Source organism: Colias croceus, chromosome 6 (genome assembly GCF_905220415.1).
Source record: "Colias croceus chromosome 6, ilColCroc2.1".
Lineage (NCBI taxonomy): Eukaryota > Metazoa > Arthropoda > Insecta > Lepidoptera > Pieridae > Colias > Colias croceus.
The window spans coordinates 12,576,123-12,598,304 of record NC_059542.1 but is presented as its reverse complement, the minus strand read 5'-3'; the positions used below and the strand labels follow the sequence as shown (position 1 = coordinate 12,598,304).

Genomic DNA, 22,182 nt, shown 5'->3' with positions numbered 1-22,182 from the left:
ATTAGAGCAATAAAATATAGAATGACCTATTTTTATCTTCAAAAGTAAATCAGTCTACATAATATATTATTTGAACGATCAGCGGTCATACCTTCCAATCGTTTTCCATTTTGGAGATTAATTTTTCAACATCTTCATACGTCGCTTCGCGTCCCGTTTCGGGGTCGTTAAATCGCGGATTCAGTTTCAACTGATCCATGATGCTGTAGCTCGAATCTGACGCTCCCAGTTCCTGCAAGAATAGCAACCGAGGCGTCGAAAACATTGTCTTGGAACGGGAGAAGTTTCTAATTACATCACTACTAATAATATTATAAATGCGAAAGTAACTCTGTCTGTCTGTCTGCCTGTCTGTTACGCTTTCGCGCTTAAACCTCTCAACCAATTTTAATGAAACTTGGCACAGACAATCTTTAGACCCTGAGAAAGAACATAGGCTACCTTTAATTGCGAAATATGTACCACGGCCGAAGCCGGGGCGGACCGCTAGTATTAAAATATTGTAAAGCCGATGGAAGTCACTAGCTGACCCCGCAATCTCCTATTGGGGTAACCAGGAATTTATAAACTTTGCGTATGTTGGATATAATGCACAGTAGGGCATTATTTGTAGTGAAATCTTTTATTGTGCACCTGAATGTATTAATATTACATTATTTTAAAATTATTTTTTTAAGAGGATCGTAAGGGAGTTAGGTAGGTGTCGGCTGGCGGGGCTGCGTCTTTCCAATCTATACAAAGCCAGAACGCAACCATAAGAAACTGCTCGTGTATATATTGTAATGCTGTTTTAAGTCTGTGAAGTGTGATTACAATATATACAAGAATTTTGCGTACTGATCGCGTCTACTTTGTAACGCGGATGCTTGCGTCTTAGTTCCAAACTATACATGATCAGTACACAAAATGTAACTAAATATACTACACCACTTACTCTTGAACGAAATAATAAATTTATAGGTAATCAAAGACTTGTACGGCTATATCTATTTTTATTCTTCTAGATTATTATTGATTCAGTAAAGTTTGTAATAAAAATAAAGGCAAATAAATAGGTAACAGATAAGGGTATGGGTTAGGTTAGGTTCGTGTTTTTTTTTTTTAACTACACAAAAATAGGAGCCCCGCGTTATAACTTGTATTCGAAACTGACTTACAAACATTACATTAGGTACATACAATATAACCTACTATAACATTAAGCTACATATACTTCATATACTTCAAAGCGGTCTCCGTCGTCTCGCAACCGTCTTCTTCTGAACTTAGGTACAAAACTTACAAACTATACACGATCAATACGCAACATTCGTCTATGCATTGTAATAATATATTATAAAACAGCAATACAATAATATACGTATATACGCGAGCAATGGAAAGACGCTGCGCTTACTCCGAAACATACACGATTAGTCCGCATGCGTACTGGCGCGCTATCCTTACTACGAAGTATACGTGAGTATTTGCGTACTACTGTTGTATAGATTGGAAGAACTTTGTAAAAAAGTTATTTCCAAACTATACGTGATTATTTCCACACCGTTGCGTGGTGGCCTCGTATAGTTTGGAAAGACGCGGCGGGGCTCACCTGCACGGGCGTGAAGTGCAGCATGTTGTAGCCGGCCTCGTGCGCCACGCGCAGCACGCGCTCCCAGCGCGGCAGCGGGCCCAGGCACTTGGCCAGCACGGTCTGGCACGCCACGCCGTCCAGCGGCAGCGCGGCGCCGCCCGCGCGCAGCATAGGGCTCACGGCGAACCAGCCCGAGCCCGCAGGGCCCACGCGCGACTCCCTTGGAACAGAGCGAACGTTACGCATCGCACCCGTGGAACATATTACATGCGGACGGCATGGCGCGATACGCACGGGTTGTCGTACACGAAGTAGTAGTGGAAGGGGCCGGCGCGCGCCACGCGCAGCTCGCAGTACACGTCGGTGTCGGTGAGCAGCGCGCCGGCGCCGAGCGGCTCGCCCGCCCCGCCGGCCCCGCCCGCGCGGCGCCACTCCAGGGGGTAGTACTGGTTGCGGACGAACTCCGCCTGCTCGCCCGCCTCCTCGGCTGCCGAACGTCAAATTTCGGTAATCGAGAATTCCCAACTCTTTCGTTACGAAACCTAATTATATAAAAAAATCATCTATTGGACTTACGATTTTCGGTCACCACGTAGTTTGTGTAGACGTATACTTTTCGGCCCACGAGGCTCGGCCCCGGCACGAAATGTACGTAATAACCTTTTTCGAATCTGAAATCGACGATGAAAATATTAATAATAACAGAGTCAGACTCGCGACGCTAATGGTTTCCTTTAAACGAGCTAAAGAGCGATCGCTCTCGATAACAAATATTATGAACCTAAATAGTAGCAGAAAGATAATCCTGAATGAAGCCCAATAGGTATTGTTAATTTTGAATGAAGAGGTTGTGGAAGGAAAGTTTTCTCACTGTTTTACAGGAATCATGAGATAAAGACGTAGGTATGAAGTAAGTAGGAAATATTTTTTTGGTAATTATTGTTTTGTTTGATATAAGTTTCATTTCATCACAATCTACCGAAAGGTATCTTATTTTGCTGGTAAACGGGTCCTTCAAATGAAATAAAAATGTCCGTATGTCTTCACACTCAACTCCGTTGGATAAGTTTGTATAATCTTTCTCTGTAAATGAATGTACCTATATTCTTACGAGTTACGCATAGAACATCATTACTACCGATAAAGGGTAGCATCCTTGTGCTCGCCGTGTTCCAGCGTCAGCTCTCGAATCTGCCTCACCTCCTCTTCCTTCTCTGGCCGAATCTCCATCCCTTGCTTTTGCTTCTGTAACATACATTCAACACTATTTTTATCACTTCTAATACCACAATTATTTCACATCATAACTTTAAATGTATCACCAAAAGACGATGATTGTCCTCTGCTGTTACTAAAACATTACGTAACGAATCGGAGTATGATGGCAGTGTACGCGCGTAGTTTCTGGAGAGTGAGCCTCGTGAGTCCCTTGGACGCAGGGTGGCTGTGAGGCGCGGCGCGTGTGTGGCTGCGCTATATAACCGCGGCGTGACCGCGCCCGTGCCCCGTACCTGCTCGGATCCAGTTACACTGCCTTTGTCTACCAGCTTTCGCTGTTACAATGGAGTAGCTCGAGCGTGATACTTTTGTGCCTGGTTGTCGCCTTCACAAAAATAGGAAACTTGGCGCCGCAGAAATGGACCTGGGCGGTAGTAACAAAGCAGAGGAAAGAATAAATAAAACCGCAATTCAATCTAGGGGATATTAACTACAAGCTTTATAATATATTTCAGTGGCATTCCTCTATTCTGTCTGTTTTATATTGTATTATGAAGTTAAATATAGTGTATATGTATAACCACATTTCATACAATATATGTTTTAAGCTATTGCATAGCTTCTATCGCGGGCCTTGAGCGCGGGGACCGAATCGAGAAATTCCGTAACGAAAAAACCTCACGCTCCCCACTCCGACGGGCGGAGGTGTGGCTTGAAGGCATAGCATGCAATAGCTTTACCGCGACAGTCCCCGAGTGCCACACATAAGTTATATAAATAAATAAATTCCTAACTAACATAAGTTATATAGTACTAAATAAAAACGAAATCGAGAGCAATTACTAAAAACTCTAATGTAGGATGAACAAATTAAAAAGGCTCAATGATTAAAGTTTAATTGAAAAATTATTTCATTAATTTAGTAAATAGAGTCCTACATTAGAAGTAATCGCTCTTGATTTGGTTTTTATTTAGTACTTACATAATATATTATAACGTTAGTTTATCCTTATTATTTCAGAAATCAGCTTCTTCACAGCCAAGTTTCTAGTGTCTCTACACTTACTTGTGAAGTATGGAGAAAATGCATAATCATGTCACAAGGGCTTTTCTCTTTACACAGAAATTGTGAAATTTCTAAAATTTACATAAATAGTTACAATGTCATATAGCATTTGGACTAAATTTGACTTCATATCAAAAATCTTCAGTAAAAATAAATAAAAAATAGTAAAAATGTATTCAAAATGCAGATGTAAAATGAATGATATAATTTTGGATGTAATAATGTACTAGATAGAATTGAATTGATTCAATTTAAGGGAATTTGAAGTGTAGCAAAGAGATTTTTTAGTCTTACTGTGCAGATATGTATCCCTTACTTGCTCCCAAAGAACAAAATATAATACTTACGTAAACACTTTTTTAACTAAAGAAAAAAAATGAGTTCAAGTATTGCCACATGATGATTTTGTTTTTCATTTCTTCCATTGACAACAGCGTCAATAACAAAAATATGTACTTTATTGTGCACCAAAATAACACTTAGAAACAAAAGTAAATATAAAAAAGACACAGTACACAACAGGCAGTCTTATCAGATACATAAATAAAATATGTATAGTTTAAAATACATTATGTATGAATAAAATATATATTGGTTGACTCTCTCATCGGGAAATAAAAATTGGTAAATCTTACACACAAAGTAATGTAATTTTTCTAATCCCAATCCAAGAATCATTCATTCATTCCAATACAGATATTGGAAATAAAATATAGTGTATAATAATTATGTTTAGCGTACATTTAAGATTTGCATACATTACCTTAAAAATGTTTATTTTTCTTGCTAAACAACATATAATCATGTTTGAAATATGACTAGTTGCTTTACACCAGAGTGGTATAATACTCCGGGTACTTTACACTTATGCTTGTTAGCTCTAAACAAACATTAATGAAGTTATTTACTTTCAGAATTCATGTTTGCTTTATTGAAACAATGGAAAAGCAATTGTAATTCTGATGTGAAAAGATATAAAAGATTTAATTAAATCTGCTACACTACAATAACTGTAACGAGATAAATAGGAAAAAAGAAAACTGAGAAAGTATAACCTAGGTACATACAATTTTTTTTAGTTAATATTAGATATTATTTATTAATATTCAGGAAGATATTAAATATCTATTAGAGTACCAATTTATTTCATGCAACCTATAATGTTATCGATGACACGATACCTAGGTACTTTATATAATTAATGTAAACTTACGAGAATGATAATAATAACTAAGTATTTTTAAAATTTAAACTTACATCAATCGTCATAATTTTTGATGTTCATTGATAACTAGATATGAAGTTGATTGATTGTACGATTCAATAAGTATAAATTTACACGAATAAAATGAATGTCCTAAATTCGAATGGTAAGAAACTTGTAAACACTATATTCAGTCTTTTTATAAAGACTGAATAAATTGTAATTCCCTCCTCTCAACTAGGTACCTACTCCAAATTATTGACAGCAACTGTCTCCTTCAAATGACCTTAAGAGCGTTTTCACATTATCCGATCCGATATCGGATATCGGACGCCGATAGCCGATATCCGATATCGGAGGGAAGTAAATTATGTATGAAATATGTACCTGTCTTTCACATTGTCCGGTCCGATATCGGATATCGGAGCCGACACCGATATGCCAGCGGCTATCGGACGATAATGTTCAGTGTTGCCAACTCAATTTTCGAAAAGGCAGTATACCAACAGCAAAAAAGCACAAGTTTGTGTATTTTCAGTCTTATAGGGCGCTAAATCTTTAAAAAAATTATTTGCTTTAACCTAAAACCCTTTCTATTAAAGGAAACCTTTTTTTATTAAGAAAACACACATTTAAGTATTTATAGGCATTAAAAATACGATTTATACGGCAGCTATTTTAATTACCGTATTAAAACGGCAATTAGCTGAACTGAAGTAAACAAAAATAATATATTGCGTTCTTAAATTCAAATATCTATCTTCGAAAACATTAGTGTCTATCCTTTGCCTATCATAATTCATATTTATTGTACTCCTACTCGGATGTTGGTTGTGCTGTTTATTTTATTATTGTCATTGAGTGCTTTGTTTTTAACCGACTTCAAAAAAGGGGGATATTTCACACCGATTTTATTTCTTGCTAAAAATACATTTAATAGATTTTGAAACTAAAACTATTAACTAATACTAGGTTGTAGTAGGTATTGATCTTGTATCGTAGACAGAGAAACTAATAGACAAAGGTACTCTGTAACCGCGACTGAGACAAAGATAGTTTGTCAATGTATAAGTTGAATGTTGCCACAGTATCCGAGCTCCCGGATGTTTTGGAAAGGGTAAATATTTTTAGGATCAATTAAATAAAACCAGTTATGAGATTTTTCTTTTGTCTTTATAATCAATGTAGTAGATACAAAAAAATATAAATAGATTGATTATTGATGACGAAACAATGTTAATTTCGTGTACACATTTCTTACTTTTTCATTGGCTTGTTCATATTTTACAATATTTTGTGAGAATCCAATCTTTTCTCCCACTTCGATCCATTTATTACGTAGGTCTGGATCATCTGGAAACAAATCGATAAAATATAGGTTAATAATTAATACTCGCAGGTAGTTCAGTTCTCTAAAATTATAAGTGTAATTTTATGTCAATCACAATTACTATGAGAAATAATAAATTAAAATATGTTTTCGATGCCGAAGTCTTCCCGAAACACTGGGTTGTTATGGGATTTCATATTCATTTACTTTCGAGTTTCACCGTATTGTCAAATCAATATTTTTTTATTGATGATCGGGGTATTATTTTTCCCGACACTGGCAACACTTACTTGTTGATGTTTATAGGTTATTGAATGTAAAAATCGATATTACGCTAATAATTTCCTTGTTTTAACGCGACTTGTTGTTACTTTAGGCTAAAGTATAAATAATCATCACTGAGAAACTATAAATAAGGACAATAAAGTCGTACTTACGCGTGAAAAGACACACCGGCAATTTTCTTCTCACTATCGCTTAAACATGCAATAACACGACAACGCACCATTCTATTTACTTCGATGTCTATATTAGGATAATTTCACCGTCTTTTCAATGTACTCGTGTCGATTTTTTACTAAATAATATCCAAAATTCGAACACCAAGCACGATGAAGGCACGAACTGTCAAAGTTTGTTTCGCAACTCAAGTTGCAGACATTGAAAAACAGGTTACACACTAAGGGACAAAAAATAGGGTATTTGTGTCTTTGTCTTATGCATTTGTTATGGTATTTTCGCTCTCTTTCTTGTGTAAGTGAGAAAGGTATCGTCATTGGGTCTATTAGTTACTCTGTCTACGTCTTGTATTGATATATAATGTGTTAACGTAATATATTATATACTACTAGCGGTCCGCCCCGGCTTCGCCCGTGGTACATATTAACGTTTTCTCTACATAAGAACCATCCTCGTACTTCAAGGAATATAATAAAAAAAGAATTATCGAAATCGGTTCAGCCGTTCTCGAGTTATGGAATTACAACGAAAAGTGGCATTGATTTTTATATATTAGATACAAATGACCGATATCAAAACTATTTAGTAAATAACACATCTAAATAATATGCAGTAATTACTAATTATTAATGATATCAAATATTTTTTACATTTTACTTTTCTTTTTTTGAAGTTGTTTTTAATTATTTTTAATGTATGTACAAATGATCGATCATTTGATTTTTTTTAAATTATACCTTTTTTATCAACTGGCAATTTAGTTTAGTTTTCTCTAAAAATTTCTGGCAACACTCATGATGATATCGGAACGATTTTATCGGACAATGTGAAAGGGCAAATTGTATCCGATATCGGATATCGGCTATCGGCGTCCAATATCCGATATCGGATCGGATAATGTGAAAACGCTCTAAAACGTTTGACATTAAAAAAAATGTATTTCGTTCGTTCTAAAATACACGGAGCAAAAATTTATATATAATCCAACTTTGATCCAACTGAATCATTCCGTCATAGCAACAAGTTCTTACCAATGCAAACTTAGCACCCCATCAATGGAATTTTGGGTCAAAAATGACCTTGATCGATAGGTCTCCGTTAGGTCCTTTAAGGTCCCACAATTTTTTCGTTAGGTCCCCTTTTGTTTTTTTTTTAAATATTTTTTTAAATTTTGGGTATAAAAAAATACACTTTAGCACCCCATCCATAGAATTTTTGGTCAAAAATGACCTTTATCGATAGGTCTCCGTTAGGTCCTTTAAGGTCCCACAATTTTTTCGTTAGGTCCCCTTTAGTTTTTTTATAAATAGTTTTTTTTTAATTTTGGGTATAAAAAAATTACACTTTAGCACCTCATCCATAGCAAAATTGGCGAATTTTATCAAAATCATATTCTTTACCGTTAGGTCCGTATAGGTCCACCATTGAAATTGTTAAATTATTTAATTTATTAAAATTATAAAATAATTAAAACCTGCGCATATCGATAATCGTCGATGTATCGTTTAGCGATATGATCAAGACAAATAATCGAGTCATGTTTACTCGATCATTGATGTGGCCTCACGAGACTACCATGGAAAGAAAATATACTCAAATTTAATCTTTATGAACTAAGAGATAAAGTTGAATTTAAAACGCGATATCGAACCGCATTCCCCACGAGACTATCTTGGAAAGAAATCTTCTTGTCTCGTGAGGCCACATCAATGATCGAGTAAACATGACTCGATTATTTGTCTTGATCATATCGCTAAACGATACATCGGCGATTATCGATATGCGCAGGTTTTAATTATTTTATAATTTTAATAAAATAAATAATTTAACAATTTCAATGGTGGACCTATACGGACCTGGATGAGGTCCGTATAGGTCCACCATTTCCAAGTCCAAGTTCAAGTTCAAGTCCACAAAAGTGTAATTTTTTTATACCCAAAATTAAAAAAAAATATTTATAAAAAAACTAAAGGGGACCTAACGAAAAAATTGTGGGACCTTTAAGGACCTAACGGAGACCTATCGATTAAGGTCATTTTTGACCCAAAATTCTATGGATGGGGTGCTAAAGTGCATTTTTTTTATACCCAAAATTTGAAAAATTATTTAAAAAAAAACTAAAGGGGACCTAACGAAAAAATTGTGGGATCTTAAAGGACCTAACGGAGACCTATCGATCAAGGTCATTTTGGACCCAAAATTCCATTGATGGGGTGCTACGTTTGCATTGGTCAAGTTCTTGTCACGTTAGGTAACACCAATGCAAACTTAGCACCTCATCAATGGAATTTTGGGTCGAAAATGACCTTGATCGATAGGTCTCCGTTAGGTCCTTTAAGGTCCCACAATTTTTTCGTTAGGTCCCCTTTATTTTTTTTTTAAATAATTTTTTAAATTTTGTATATAAAAAAAAATACACTTTAGCACCCCATCCATAGAATTTTGGGTCAAAAATGACCTTAATCGATAGGTCTCCTTTAGGTCCATTATGGTCCCACAATTTTTTCGTTAGGTCCCCTTTAGTTTTTTTATAAATATTTTTTTTTTATAATTTTGGGTATAAAAAAATAACACCACGGGCGAAGCCGGGGCGGACCGCTAGTTATTCATAGAAAAACTGGCAAGTCCAATAAACATTCAATAGATGCCGTTACGTCCGTATTGGTCCATCATTTTGATTGTTCAATTCTTGTTCAATTAATAATTTTATTCACAATGTGTTCACAATGATAAAACCTTGTTACAACAATTAAAGCCTGCGCATGCGCATGTTATGCATGAACAGCGCCAAATTGAAATTGCTAACGATATCTGAGTAGGTAGGTCCCTATTACCTAATCATTGTATTGGGCGGCCGCGGCGCTACAAATTACAATACGTCGGCCGTATCGTATACATCCTTCCTCTATGGGCCGTATGCGATGATCCTCATTGTATTAGAATCATGAATACAGGTGGAAGTGGAACACAGTCATGTGCCGCTTAACAGCTAATATGTAGGTACCTAACTAAATATATGGTGTGTAAACAATATGATTTTCTATACTTAAGTATATAAACATTTAGCTACTTATAAACAAATAAGGCGTTTCGTAATTACCTACGTAAATAAATATTTCGTTTTGCCTTAAAAATTACTAGGCTTACCGCTTAATTCTAATATGTATTAATACTTTATACCTTATGTATAATATCTAAGTCTTTAATACTTTATACCTTATGTATAATATCTAAGTCTAGATAAGTAGGTACCTATACCTACATAGTTACTTATTAGATTTTTCATAACTTACTTACTAATTTACTACTTACTAATTTTCGGAGTTATGTAGTTTTATTTCAATTTTTCACCTATCGCCGAGTTCGATGATATTTTCACTCATGGTGACGTCAATTATTGCGGAAGATGCTTGATTTTTTTTTTGTGTGCTAAGCTGAAAGATAGGCAAATTCAGTATGGCAACATTTACTATCGTTAGATCTTCGTATGGAATAGAAAAAATGAATTAAATGCCAAGAAAGATAAAATTACCCAGTATGTTTTCTACTTCAAGGTAAGCCCCCCGCAAAAAAATAAAATCTCATAAAAAAAGTTTTCCGTTTGGCTTTTAAAAACTTGCTCTATCTAATAGTAGCTACCCTGAAAATTTCATTTTATTATTCAGAAGGCGTCAATCGAAAAATTGAAATCTAAATGTGGTAAGTGCAAAAATTGAATTCACAGGATGATCATTAAAACCAATAAATAGGTGTTTAATTACCTAAAATTTTTAAAATAACCGTTGCTCATTGCAAGTGCGACATCACCGTAAAAAGTTGTCATCATCGTGTTATCATCGTACTCGGCGATAGGTGAAAAATTGAAATAAAACTTCATAACTCCGAAAATACGAATATACATGGGGGTGATTCGGATAGCCCTCTAGGTCCTCTACCTCCCAGCTTTCGTTCGTCACTACTTTTGGGGACACCCTGTATATTTGTTGTATTTATTTACTTTGAAACACGTTGATGGGAATATGTGTTGTATGAAACTTAAAAGTGCTTTACTGAAGCTGGCGTAGTGATGGATGTATGGAAGGTTAAAATAAGACAATGTTTATATTTAAAAAAAATAATATTTTAAAACACTGGTTTACAAGGATTTACAGAATCAGGGATAATATCTATTTCTGATATCGTAGACTGATCAGAACTTTGATTATGCTCTTATAAACTTTCACTTTTCCCCTGCTATCTGCCTACCTGTGTAAATAATCATTTTATCGGAAAATTCAACTTTGAAACAAAACTAAGAAGGGTATGTAACAGCAGCTCTATATAATTCTATACAGAGATAATACGTGCGGTCTCCACCAATATATAAAGACGACTGACGGATTTTTGAATTTTTGACTGACAGGCTACCGTCACTTACCGCCCGAATTGTTTTCGATTATGTATGACTCTGAATTGACTCCTATTTCTTACAAACAAGGTGCAAGATGCAAGTGCATTGTTTAGGTCACTTACGATTCAATGATTCGGGGTGATTCGGGTGTTTCTGGAAATACGATAATTAGTGCATGTGCATTATTAATTTTGGACTACTGTAAACTAATATTACTTTCATATACCATAACATTGCGATTTGTCAGGGTCGTAATTGAATCTATATAATGTGTATTAAATGCATTAGCAATATGTGTAGGGTCTGTAATTGTAGTATTGTTGTATGTAATTGTATCTATGAAATCTATGTTATTTTGATCCGCAACTTCATTTTTTATTACTTTCCAAACTGCTTTAGTAGTATTAGAACTGTTAAGTATGTATAAATTTTATATTAGCTAATTTTTTTGATTTATAAATACATTTTTTCAATACATTCGAGTATTTCAGGTATCTAATTTTATTTCATAAAAAAGTATTTTATACATTTCTTAAAAAGCTTCGATATTGTATACAATAATACAATTCATATTCAAATTGTTGTAAAATAGTCACACTTTTTTAAGTTGGTTGAATACACTAAAATACTTATATGGATCGTACCTACTACAGGTAAATTAGCTTGGAGAAATTTTTGCATATGTAGTGGTGTGTATATTACTCAGATCTTAGAGCGCGTTTCCACTATATCGTTCTGGCCTATACAAAAATGTTTCGATATCCTAACATTACTATTTAAATACTTATTCCTAGCAACACTTTTGTTTTCAATAAAAACAACAGTTAATTTGAAAGAAAATGGTTTTGACTTTATAAAAAAAATATATCATTCAATTTCACGTCCTTGAGCAAACGACAAGGCGACTACCGTGAAACAATAAAATATCGTGTCCATTATAGTTTGTTTCATAATTAATATTTGACCATAATAATTACGAAACAAAACAAATAAATAAATCGTCACTTGATAGTGGAAAGTGGAAACACGCACAAAACCAGAATAAACCAGTTTACGCTGTCCGCAGGTGCCAAATGCAGTTGTTTGGTACCGTTAGAACATAAAGCACACATTTCATTCAAAAATTATAATTATTATGTACGTAGTTTAATTGATAAAGGAGAATGACCACGGGTGGTATCGGTAAAATTTGAGTTGTGCCACGTATTCGTGATATTGTTAATTCCTATTTGTATTTATAATGATCATATGTATCACTATTAAGTCTTAATTATACCGGATAAATTGAAATAATATTAAAAGTTTGTGTTTTGAAACATGTATGACCACGTATGGAATCGGTAAAATACTAATTGTGTCACGTGTTCGTGATATTGTTAATTCCTATTTGTATTTATAATGATCATATTTATCACTATTAAGTCGTAATTATACCAAATAAATAGAAATAAAAGTAAAAGTTTTTGTTTTGACACATATATCTATCTCTCTTGCAAGCGTCCTGCGTCTTATGTCATAGTTTCTATTTGAAATGAATCTTGAATGAATGTGTTCGACGCAATGTTCGACGTAATTTATTTTGAAATAGGTACCTAATGTTTATTACGATTTACTTTTCACATTTGTCTTGTAAATTAAAATATTACCTATGTAATAAATGTAAAACTTAACGTTCATCGTTAGTTTAAACTCGATAAAGTATTTTTTTGAAGTGTTGAATAAAACTATTGTTTTTAGGGTTCCGTAGCCAAAATGGCAAAAACGGAACCCTTATAGTTTCGTCATGTCCGTCTGTCCGTCTGTCCGTCTGTCACAGCCGATTTACTCGGAAACTATAAGTACTACAGTGATGAAATTTGATGGGAATATGTGTTGTATGAACCGCTACAAAAATATGACACTAAATAGTAAAAAAAAGAATTGGGGGTGGGGCCCCCCATACATGTAACTGAGGGATGAAATTTTTTTTTTCGATGTACATACCCGTGTGGGGTATCAATGGAAAGGTCTTTTAAAATGATATAAAGTTTTCTAAAAAACATTTTTCTTAAAGTGAACGGTTTTTGAGATATCAGCTCTCAAAGTCGTAAAAAGTATGTCCCCCCCCCTCTATTTTTATAACTACGGGGTATAAAATTCTAAAAAAAATAGAGGTGATGCATGCTAATTAACTCTTTCAACGATTTTTGGTTTGATCAAAGTATCTCTTATAGTTTTTGAGATAGGTTGATTTAACTGTAATTTTGGTTAAGTTATTGTGCTTACACTGAAAACGATGGCTGAACCTTATAAGATAGATCAAAAAATATACTACAGTATTGTACACCTTTAAATAAATTGACATAATAAGTTTATTATATTTGCTGCTACGGAACCCTTTGTGCGCGAGCCCGACTCGCACTTGGCCGGTTTTATTTTTATTGTCGCGAACTGCGGCTTATTTATATAAAAACTTTAATCGTTTCTAAAAGCTTTAAATTGAGCTATATTTCATCTTGACACAATAAGTTTGATTGCGATACCAAGTGCCATAGTCACTTGGGCAATCTCCTTTTGTATTTGTTGATTGTTGTTATTATTATTATAATATTTGTTGAAGTGTTTAATTTGTGTGTAAGTGTTGTAACTTTATATTGTTAATTCAAAATGGCAATTACAAATGAATTTATAACTTTATTAAAAATTAAACAGAGTCTCCTCTATAGCTTGTTCAGACTCCCAAGTCTCTGCAGAGGCTTCAGGGTTGTGTTTAAGCCGTTTCTTCTTAGGAGGTGGACTTTCATCCACTTCACTATGTTTACGCTTGCTTGCCTTTTTCTTTTTATGTATAGCTTCAGCTTCAACCGTTTCAACTGTTGGAGGCTCCATATCCACCTCCAGTCTTTTCTCTTTCTTATGTTTTTTCTTCTTCTTTCTCACTTCATCAACATCATCATGGGTTTCTGGTTTCTCCTTGAGACGTTCCGCAATTTTAGCTGGTATTTTAATAGATTTTTTATAATGAACACCAAATAATGGATGGCGACATTTCGTTTCTGGTAAAGGAATAAAACTCATCTGATCATTCTCCATAATTTCATTTTCTAGTGGGTGTGTTTTGGGTAACCTTTTCTTTAAATTTATACAACCATTTAATTTTACATTTCTTATTATCGCTTTATGCTCAGCTGTATAAGATAATATAGGTAACCTAGAAATATTATCATCTACAGTTGTATCATAATTTTTCCCATTAATTTTAACTTTGCTTTTACTGCTGACATCTAGTTTTATCCCAGACAAATGTGCTAATTCTATGTCACGCGGACACTTAAAAAGCCAAACTTCATCCATCTCTGTTACAAAAAAGTTTTTATTACCAATCTTAATAATAAGCTTTTGCAAATTGGGATTTTCTATGATGTAACGCTTCATTTGTTTGCTGGGAGCAGCCATGTTTTCTTCAATGATTGTACTATCATTATGATTATTAAATTCAATGTCAGTGGTATCATCTTCAAATTTTATTTTATCAGAAATTTTAAGATTTTTCTTTGACTTTCCGAAATTGTGTGAGTTTTCAATGGATTCATCAGCACTTCCATTCTCGATAATACTATGATCAGGTTGTACACCGTTATACTCCACCTCCTCATTAAAAGTCGTGCAGTTGTTGCTACTTGTTTGTATTTCAGATATGTCATTACCATCAGATATTTGCTTATGTTTCTTCTTTTTCTTCTTTGGTTTAATATAACTTTCGTCATCAACACTATGATAATTTTCTGGATTTATTACAACTGTTTCTTCTACTGTTATTTTGTCTTCTAATATAAGACTCTGCCTAGAATCTTCTTCAAATTCATGTTCTTTATCAACTTTAACTTTACTCTCATCGGTATCACTATTTACTGATGATTTCTTTTTCTTATTTTTCTTTGCTTTTTTTTGCTTAATATGATCAGAGGCATGTTCTTCCTTTACACGCAAATTTAAATAAGTGTCATTGAAACTAGTATCTGAATCACCAGCTCTCCCATAATCCAACTCTTGTTTTATTTTTGTTTCACTGCTTTTTGCATCAACATCACTCTCTGGCTCGGTTTTAATGCGTTTTTTCTTTGGAGATTCAGCATCGTTTTCGATGGATTTTTTTCTTTTCTTTGCTTTTTTACTATGCTTTTGTTCTACAAGCTTTTCCTCATTTGAATAACTTGAATTAAACTCCTCCTCAGGTTGAACACTTTTGTTATGCTTCATCTTGTCGATCCCTTTCAATCTGCAAACAAAATAATGATGTAGGACTTATATGCTTAATTGGTGAAACAAGTACAAGAAACAAGACCAACATGTGAACTCATTTACATAAAACTGTTTAATATCAAATTACAGTGTAAACTCTATATAACGACACTGAAGGGACTGTGCATTTTATGGCGTTATAGAGAGTGGTCTTTAAATGAAGAGAAGAAAAATCAGAATTAAAAAAAGTCTAGTGTTAGTAGTTATGTACATAAAAATAATTATTTATTTATTTATTTATTTACATCACATAGAACTTACTATCATTACAGGATTCTAACCTAATTCGACAGTGTTCTTTTATAAATCAACAAAAACAAATCTCATCTCATCAAACATCAACATCATTAAAATTAAAAATAAGTACTACTTAACAATTATAATCTCAATACAATTAACATTCCCGATAGCATAAAATATATAAGAGCACCTTTGAAAAATCACTCAAAGTACAAGAGAACACATCTATTTTATTGTGTACTTCATTAACTGTACGGAATGCACAAAAAAGAGGGGATTTGGCTAATAGATTAGTCCTCGCTACTGGAACATACAGTAAATTGGGTAAGATTCTTCTTCCTAAATAGTCGTCTGGAACCTTAAAATACAATCTCTGTAATATTCCAGGATTGTATTCTTTGCCCCTTAAAACCTCCACCAAGTATGCCACTAGCTTAAATTCGCGCCTTACCCTTAACTCATTATATCCCACCATTCCCAGTACAAACAGTGTGGGATACATTAGAGGATAGAAGGGAAACACGCCATAAAGCTTCATGTACAGGTGTCGCATGAATTTATTTTGTACTCTTTCCAACACAACCGTGTACTTTGCTTCGTGCGGTGCCCATATGACCGCACTGTGTTCCAAATAACTCCTGACAAGAGCATTGTATAACGTTTTGACTACCGTTATGTTGGTGAATCCCCGCGACTGCCTGAGTACAAAGCCCAAATTTCTATACGCTTTTTTACAAATTTGCGTAATATGTCCTCGAAACGAAAGGTCCGCCGTGACACTTATCCCCAAATCACGTACTTCTGTAACTCTTTTCAACGGTACCGCATCTACTATGTACTCATAATTTAAGGGCACGCGTGCTCGAGTAAAACTAATCATGGAACATTTAGTTACATTAAAATACAGCTTGTTACGATGACTCCACTCCACTATACTATCTATATCTTGCTGGAGTCTTTCGCTATCTGTTTTATTCTTTATCTCGAGCAGCAATTTAAGATCATCTGCAAATAATAAACATAATCCGTGCTTAACTACCTGCGGAAGATCGTTTATCATTATTATGAATTCGAGAGGTCCCAAATTACTGCCCTGGCTTACTCCCGATTGGGTATTATATGAGTCAGATAAGCAACCCTTGTAGTCAACATACTGCCGTCTATCCTTTAAGTAACTGCAAAAAAATTTTAAAAGATGTGGGGTACATCCCAATAACGCAAGCTTCTTCAATAAAATGTCATTATCTACAGTGTCAAATGCTTTTCTAAAATCAAAGTAGGCAACATCCACCTGATGACCAGAATCTACTGCAGGCACTACATTTAGTTACATTTATTTACATAATCTTATTTTAATGCTATTGCATACAGTCTGTTATGTTTGTCTTTTATTAATTTTAGCAACTTAAAAGGTACTTTTTCTTCCTCAATTGTTGGCGTTATTGACAGTGGGTTTAATGCTATATAGAGTGTATCATTGTATGGAATACAAGCTAAATCAACCAAAGCTGAGAGATTTCGACGCTATAAAGAGTTTGTCGTTAAATCCAGTGACTTTACATGGAGTTTACACTGTAATTATCAAATTGGCCCTGAGGGAATAAATTAGGGGGTTGGACTAAAGCAAAGGGGGCGCAGGACGCATTTTTGATGGAGTTGGTGTCATTATAACACCTATTTATTATTGTTTTATCGTAAAGATTACGCTAATATAAGCATGTTTCATAGGAACATCTTTTCTCTAAAATCAAAAATGGCCGAGATATTCGCCCTCAAAGCTTAGGTTAGGTTAGGTTTCTTAAAAAAAAAAACTACACAGAAATTCCGCTCCGTCGACGCGCAAAAAAAAAATCAAATACCTATGTAGATTTCACTTTGGATCAAAAATTTTCTAAGTCCTTACTTTGCGCCCCCTTTGCTTTAGGCGGACCCTAGTGATGTATCGCTAATCTTGATTCTTGATCCATCCAAATAGAGCTGTGGTTTTACATAGGTTATGTGGTACCACATAAAATAAGATATGAATAGTTAACATTTGAGGATTAATGATTGTAGCTTACATGTAATTATCGTCACTGCTATCGCTATTACGATTTGATGCATCTGTCCAAGCAAAACTTTCATCAGATGACTCCATAAAAGTTCAACTACTTCCAACAAAACACTAGAAAGTTTTGACAATGACAACTTCGACTTTTTAATTTTGTTTTTGATTGTATGCTATAGATTTGAAATAGCTTTCTCTATTATAAATAATATTATCTATCGTAAATTATCATTATTCAAAATTCAAAACATGTAACATGTTCTATATGCAAAGAGTAGGTATACTAACTAAGTAACTATTTCTAAGGAAAAGGAACTACAAAAAAAAACCTATAAGTACCTATAAGTTTTATAACCTCTTTAAATCTCATTATTTCACTGTCAAAATATATTATAATATTATCCTAAAATCTAAATTACAAAATAAAAGAATATTATATAGTCAAACTAGAATACCAAGAAGCTAATACACTGGAGATTGCACTATGACCATTGACTTGTCACAAGAAAATATAACCTTGAATGACTTCAGTGTTGTTTTTTGTCTCTTTCTGTGGGTGACCACACTGGTTTGTATATTCAGGATTTTTCGAAATAGAAAAAAACTAAAAATCATGGTCTATAAATAATAACGACATATATTTTTAACAGTATTAATTATATTATAATATTACTGGCCATACTTTATAGGTACATACAATTTTAATTGGTATAGAATGACAGTTTTAAATAACTCTTGGCTACAAAGCCTGGATATGAACCGATATATAGCATTAACATCCTTTGTAAATAGAGGAAAGTTGTGTTTTGCATCAGATGCTGTTTACCAAATTGTAAGCTACTCTGATCTTCTTTTTAAACGCGTTGCTTCGACGGGTCAAATTCAAGCCAAAATCATCAAAGAAAAACTGTTTATAATAAACGCCTTGCACAAATTTCAGCTAACTTTACAAAGTTTAGTTTTCAAAAGGTATTTTTTTCTGGGTCGTAATCCTTCTTTCTTTTTATTTTACTTTTTGGAAAGCTGAAATACCTAAAACAAAAAATATGAGGTAAGTTAAAAAAGTATAAATTTCAATGTAAAAACGAACAATCTTATAACTACATGTGAGTGCAATACCGATGTCGAGTGTTGTTTCATTACTAGTAAAAATCTTGAAAATGGTGTTCTAAATTTCATCATAATATTGTTATTACAATATATTCTCTCCACTATCCATAAAAACTCGTCATCATGGTTACCTTACTTGTTAATTTTGTTTATTGAAAACTTGTTGAAAAATGATAAAGTATTCGGAAAATAACAAATTTAACATGACTGCTTTCTAAAATGATGCAAAATTTTACAATTTTTGCCATTGAAATGATTCTAAACAGGTAAATGCAGGAGTATTGAGGAATATTGTAAATAACGTAAATATACACTTGCCTGTGAAATTCTATGCCAGAATTTGGTGTCCAAACACTTCTGCAATTTTTCACAATGCAATACATTATTTATATTCGGAAAATATTTATTAAATACGCAACAATATTAACTTAAATATTCGAAGTGACGCAATTTTTTCGACACTTATGCCATATTGTCAAAGTGAGAAATGCTACAATTTTATTATGGTAACCACCCATATAGCATATACAGACGCTCCGATTTGGTTGGTGCCAACCATCCGACCACGACCAAATCGGAAAGTGAAGAGAGCGGTCGGTCCGACATAATTATTATTAATATTGGTTTGACGTGGTCGGATGCGCCGGCGGTCCCGACCAAACCAACTTCCTATCCGATCCAACCAAATTGGAACGTTTGGAAGCTCTGTTCCGACCAAATCGGCTCATTCCATAGAGTAATATAGGTAATTGGCTCATTCGCATTGGCAACGCCGCCGGTGTAGGACGTCAACATGAACGCCGAGGGAGTTACGGTCACCGAACGTGACATAATACTAAAGTTACTTGAACTTTATAAATACTTTCCCTGTTTGTGGGACTTATGTGACAAAGATTACGCTTAATACATAGAGATGCCAGAAATCAAGCGTATTTGTTTATGCTAGAAGTTTTAAAAAAACGACGTGTGCCGCGGTAAAGCTATTGCATGCTATGCCTTCAAGCCACATCTACCCGTCGGAGTGGGGAGCGTGAGGTTTTATCGTTACGGAATTTCTCCATTCGGTCCCCGCGCTCAAGGCACGCGATAGAAGCTATACAATAGCTTAAAAAAATTGACAGTGCGGCTACTTTAAAAACATTGAAAAATAAGTTGGACAATATGCGTACATCCTATAACGCTTTTTTAACATTTTTCGATAATACCGTGGTTTGAGGCAAGACGTCCGTTCACTACTTCATAGCAAACACAGAGCAAGTAATATAGTAACAGCAAATTCAACTGACAGCTGGAAGGCCAACCGTCGGACAATCTGTAGCAATGTTGGGAATGGTTGCTATGTCGGTTCCAATATGGTTGGCACCAACCGAATCGGAACGTCTGTATATGCTTATAATCAGGGAGTATCGCTTTTTAATAATTGGTCCAGATACTTATTTTATTTAGCATAAATAATAATTGTCTCATCCAACAATGCTTCTGAATGACGTTGTTGGCAATTTATCAACAAACTCATGTACAAAAACTAACCATTTTGCCATTTTTTTGCTCTAACTAAGTTTTAAAAATTATTATCTAGTTAGATACTTACCCATGAAAGTTATTCCTTTGCACTTTTCCGTATTATTTGTATTATTTGTGCAATATCGTAACACACACGAAGGCATATTTGATGCGTTTCACTTTAAAACAAATAAAAAATGAGCGTGCAGTTACGCCATATGGCGTATGTTGAGCGGAACATAAGTGATGTAGGTGGTGTCGTCTCCATATGTATATCTCAATGTATTTACCAACCACCGTTAGATGGTCGTGATCGTGATCCAGGAACCCTGTTACTGTGACTTTGCTGTCTTTCTGTCTGTTTATATTATAAAATCTGTGCTTCCGCCCTACAATAAGCTAGACATTTAAAATGAGGGCATGTGTGTCAGAAGTGAAACTTCTTTGACAGGAATCAAATATATATAAATCGTCTCTTTACTCCATGACGTGACGTTATTTTCATGTGGTTTTAAAAATCTAAGTATACAGATACACAGACGGCGGACATCGAATTTGTTTTTAGGGTTCCATAGTTCAACAAGGAACCCCTTAAAACTTTATAAGATTTTATCTTGAGATGAATACTTTTGAAATTGTAAATATACTTAATAATAAAAAAAATACACTTTTTGTTTGTCTCCAGGTTGTATCTCATAAAACGTGATAGCTAGAAAGCTGAAAAAATATCACAAAATATGATGTATTTCCATTGAGATATTATTACTACGTATAGAGGAGACACCGCCTACATCACTTATGTTCCGCTCAACAGAGGTCAATCGGCCACACTGCACTCAGTCGCTTTAGCGCGATGGTCACGTTCATGTCTTGTTTGTTTTAAAGCAAAAAAACATGAAACTCATCAAATATGCCCTCAAGTTTGTTACGATATTGCACTAATAATTCAAGTAATTCGGCAAAGTGCATAGGAATAACTTTTCATCGGTAATTAACTAGATAATTATTTTTAAAACTTGGTTCGAGCAAAATTTTTGGCGGGCGCCATTTTGCGTCATTTGTTGCGTTTGCGACTTAAAATTTAAGAAATGGCATTGGGTATGAAACTGCCTACGGTATGAAAGATGTATAGTGAAGTTTTACATGACGTAAATTTTTTATATTGGAAAATAATAATTTTACACATTTAGAAAAGATTGTACTGAGGATATTATTTGAAAAAAGGTTAAATTATGAAAGATGAAAATCAATTTTTTTCTATACTAACAATATTATAAAGAGGAAAGGTTTGTATGTATGTATGTATGTATGTACGTATGGTTTTCACGCATAAACTACTGAATCGATTATAATGAAATTTAGCACACATATAGAGGGTAACTTGGATTAACACATAGGATAGGTTTTATCCCGGAAATCCCACGGGAACGGGAACTATGTGGGTTTTCCTTTGAAAATGCGGGCGAAAAGCTAGTTAATAATAAAAAGGTAGATATTTGACGGCTATCCTGCCTGATGTAAAGCAGTGATGCGATTACCTACGTATCAATTTTTTTTAAGCTATTGCATAGCTTCTATCGCGGGCCTTGAGCGCGGGGACCCAATCCAGAAATTCCGTAACGAAAAAACCTCACGCTCCCTACTCCGACGGGCACGGAGGTGTGGCTTGAAGGCATGCTATGCAATAGCTTTACCGCGGCAGTCCCCGAGTGCCACACGTCTTTTTGTTACATTGATTGGTTTTAATTGATAAGTTTTTTA

The 22,182-nt window shown here is 34.3% G+C and overlaps 2 protein-coding genes across 2 annotated transcripts in view; both read right to left on the bottom strand.

Moving 5' to 3' along the window:
* The window catches only part of LOC123692920 (glycogen debranching enzyme), a 51,557-nt gene extending 46,491 nt beyond the window's left edge, over positions 1-5,066 (bottom strand). The window contains 6 exon segments of the mRNA XM_045637791.1: positions 92-232; positions 1,592-1,793; positions 1,868-2,060; positions 2,150-2,244; positions 2,712-2,818; positions 4,621-5,066. Of these exon segments, the coding sequence (XP_045493747.1) occupies positions 92-232; positions 1,592-1,793; positions 1,868-2,060; positions 2,150-2,244; positions 2,712-2,818; positions 4,621-4,662 (780 nt within the window). The 5' untranslated portion in view covers positions 4,663-5,066.
* On the bottom strand, positions 4,139-18,058 carry LOC123692360 (protein PF14_0175-like). Its single transcript, XM_045637095.1, has 4 exons — positions 17,822-18,058; positions 13,892-15,498; positions 8,519-8,521; positions 4,139-4,150 (listed from the first exon to the last, which is right to left on the bottom strand). Exons 1-2 carry the CDS (start codon positions 17,896-17,898, stop codon positions 13,917-13,919), a joined length of 1,659 nt encoding a protein of 552 aa, XP_045493051.1. The 5' UTR covers positions 17,899-18,058; the 3' UTR covers positions 4,139-4,150; positions 8,519-8,521; positions 13,892-13,916.
* Between the last annotated feature and the right edge of the window lie 4,124 nt (positions 18,059-22,182).

Excerpts from the sequence above, each read along its gene's own strand:
- LOC123692360 (XM_045637095.1), bottom strand. The coding sequence starts at position 17,898 with ATGGAGTCATCTGATGAAAGTTTTGCTTGGACAGATGCATCAAATCGT. Across the intron at positions 15,499-17,821 it reads AGCAGTGACGATAATTACAT|ATTGAAAGGGATCGACAAGA; the intron begins GTAAGCTACAAT and ends TTTTGTTTGCAG.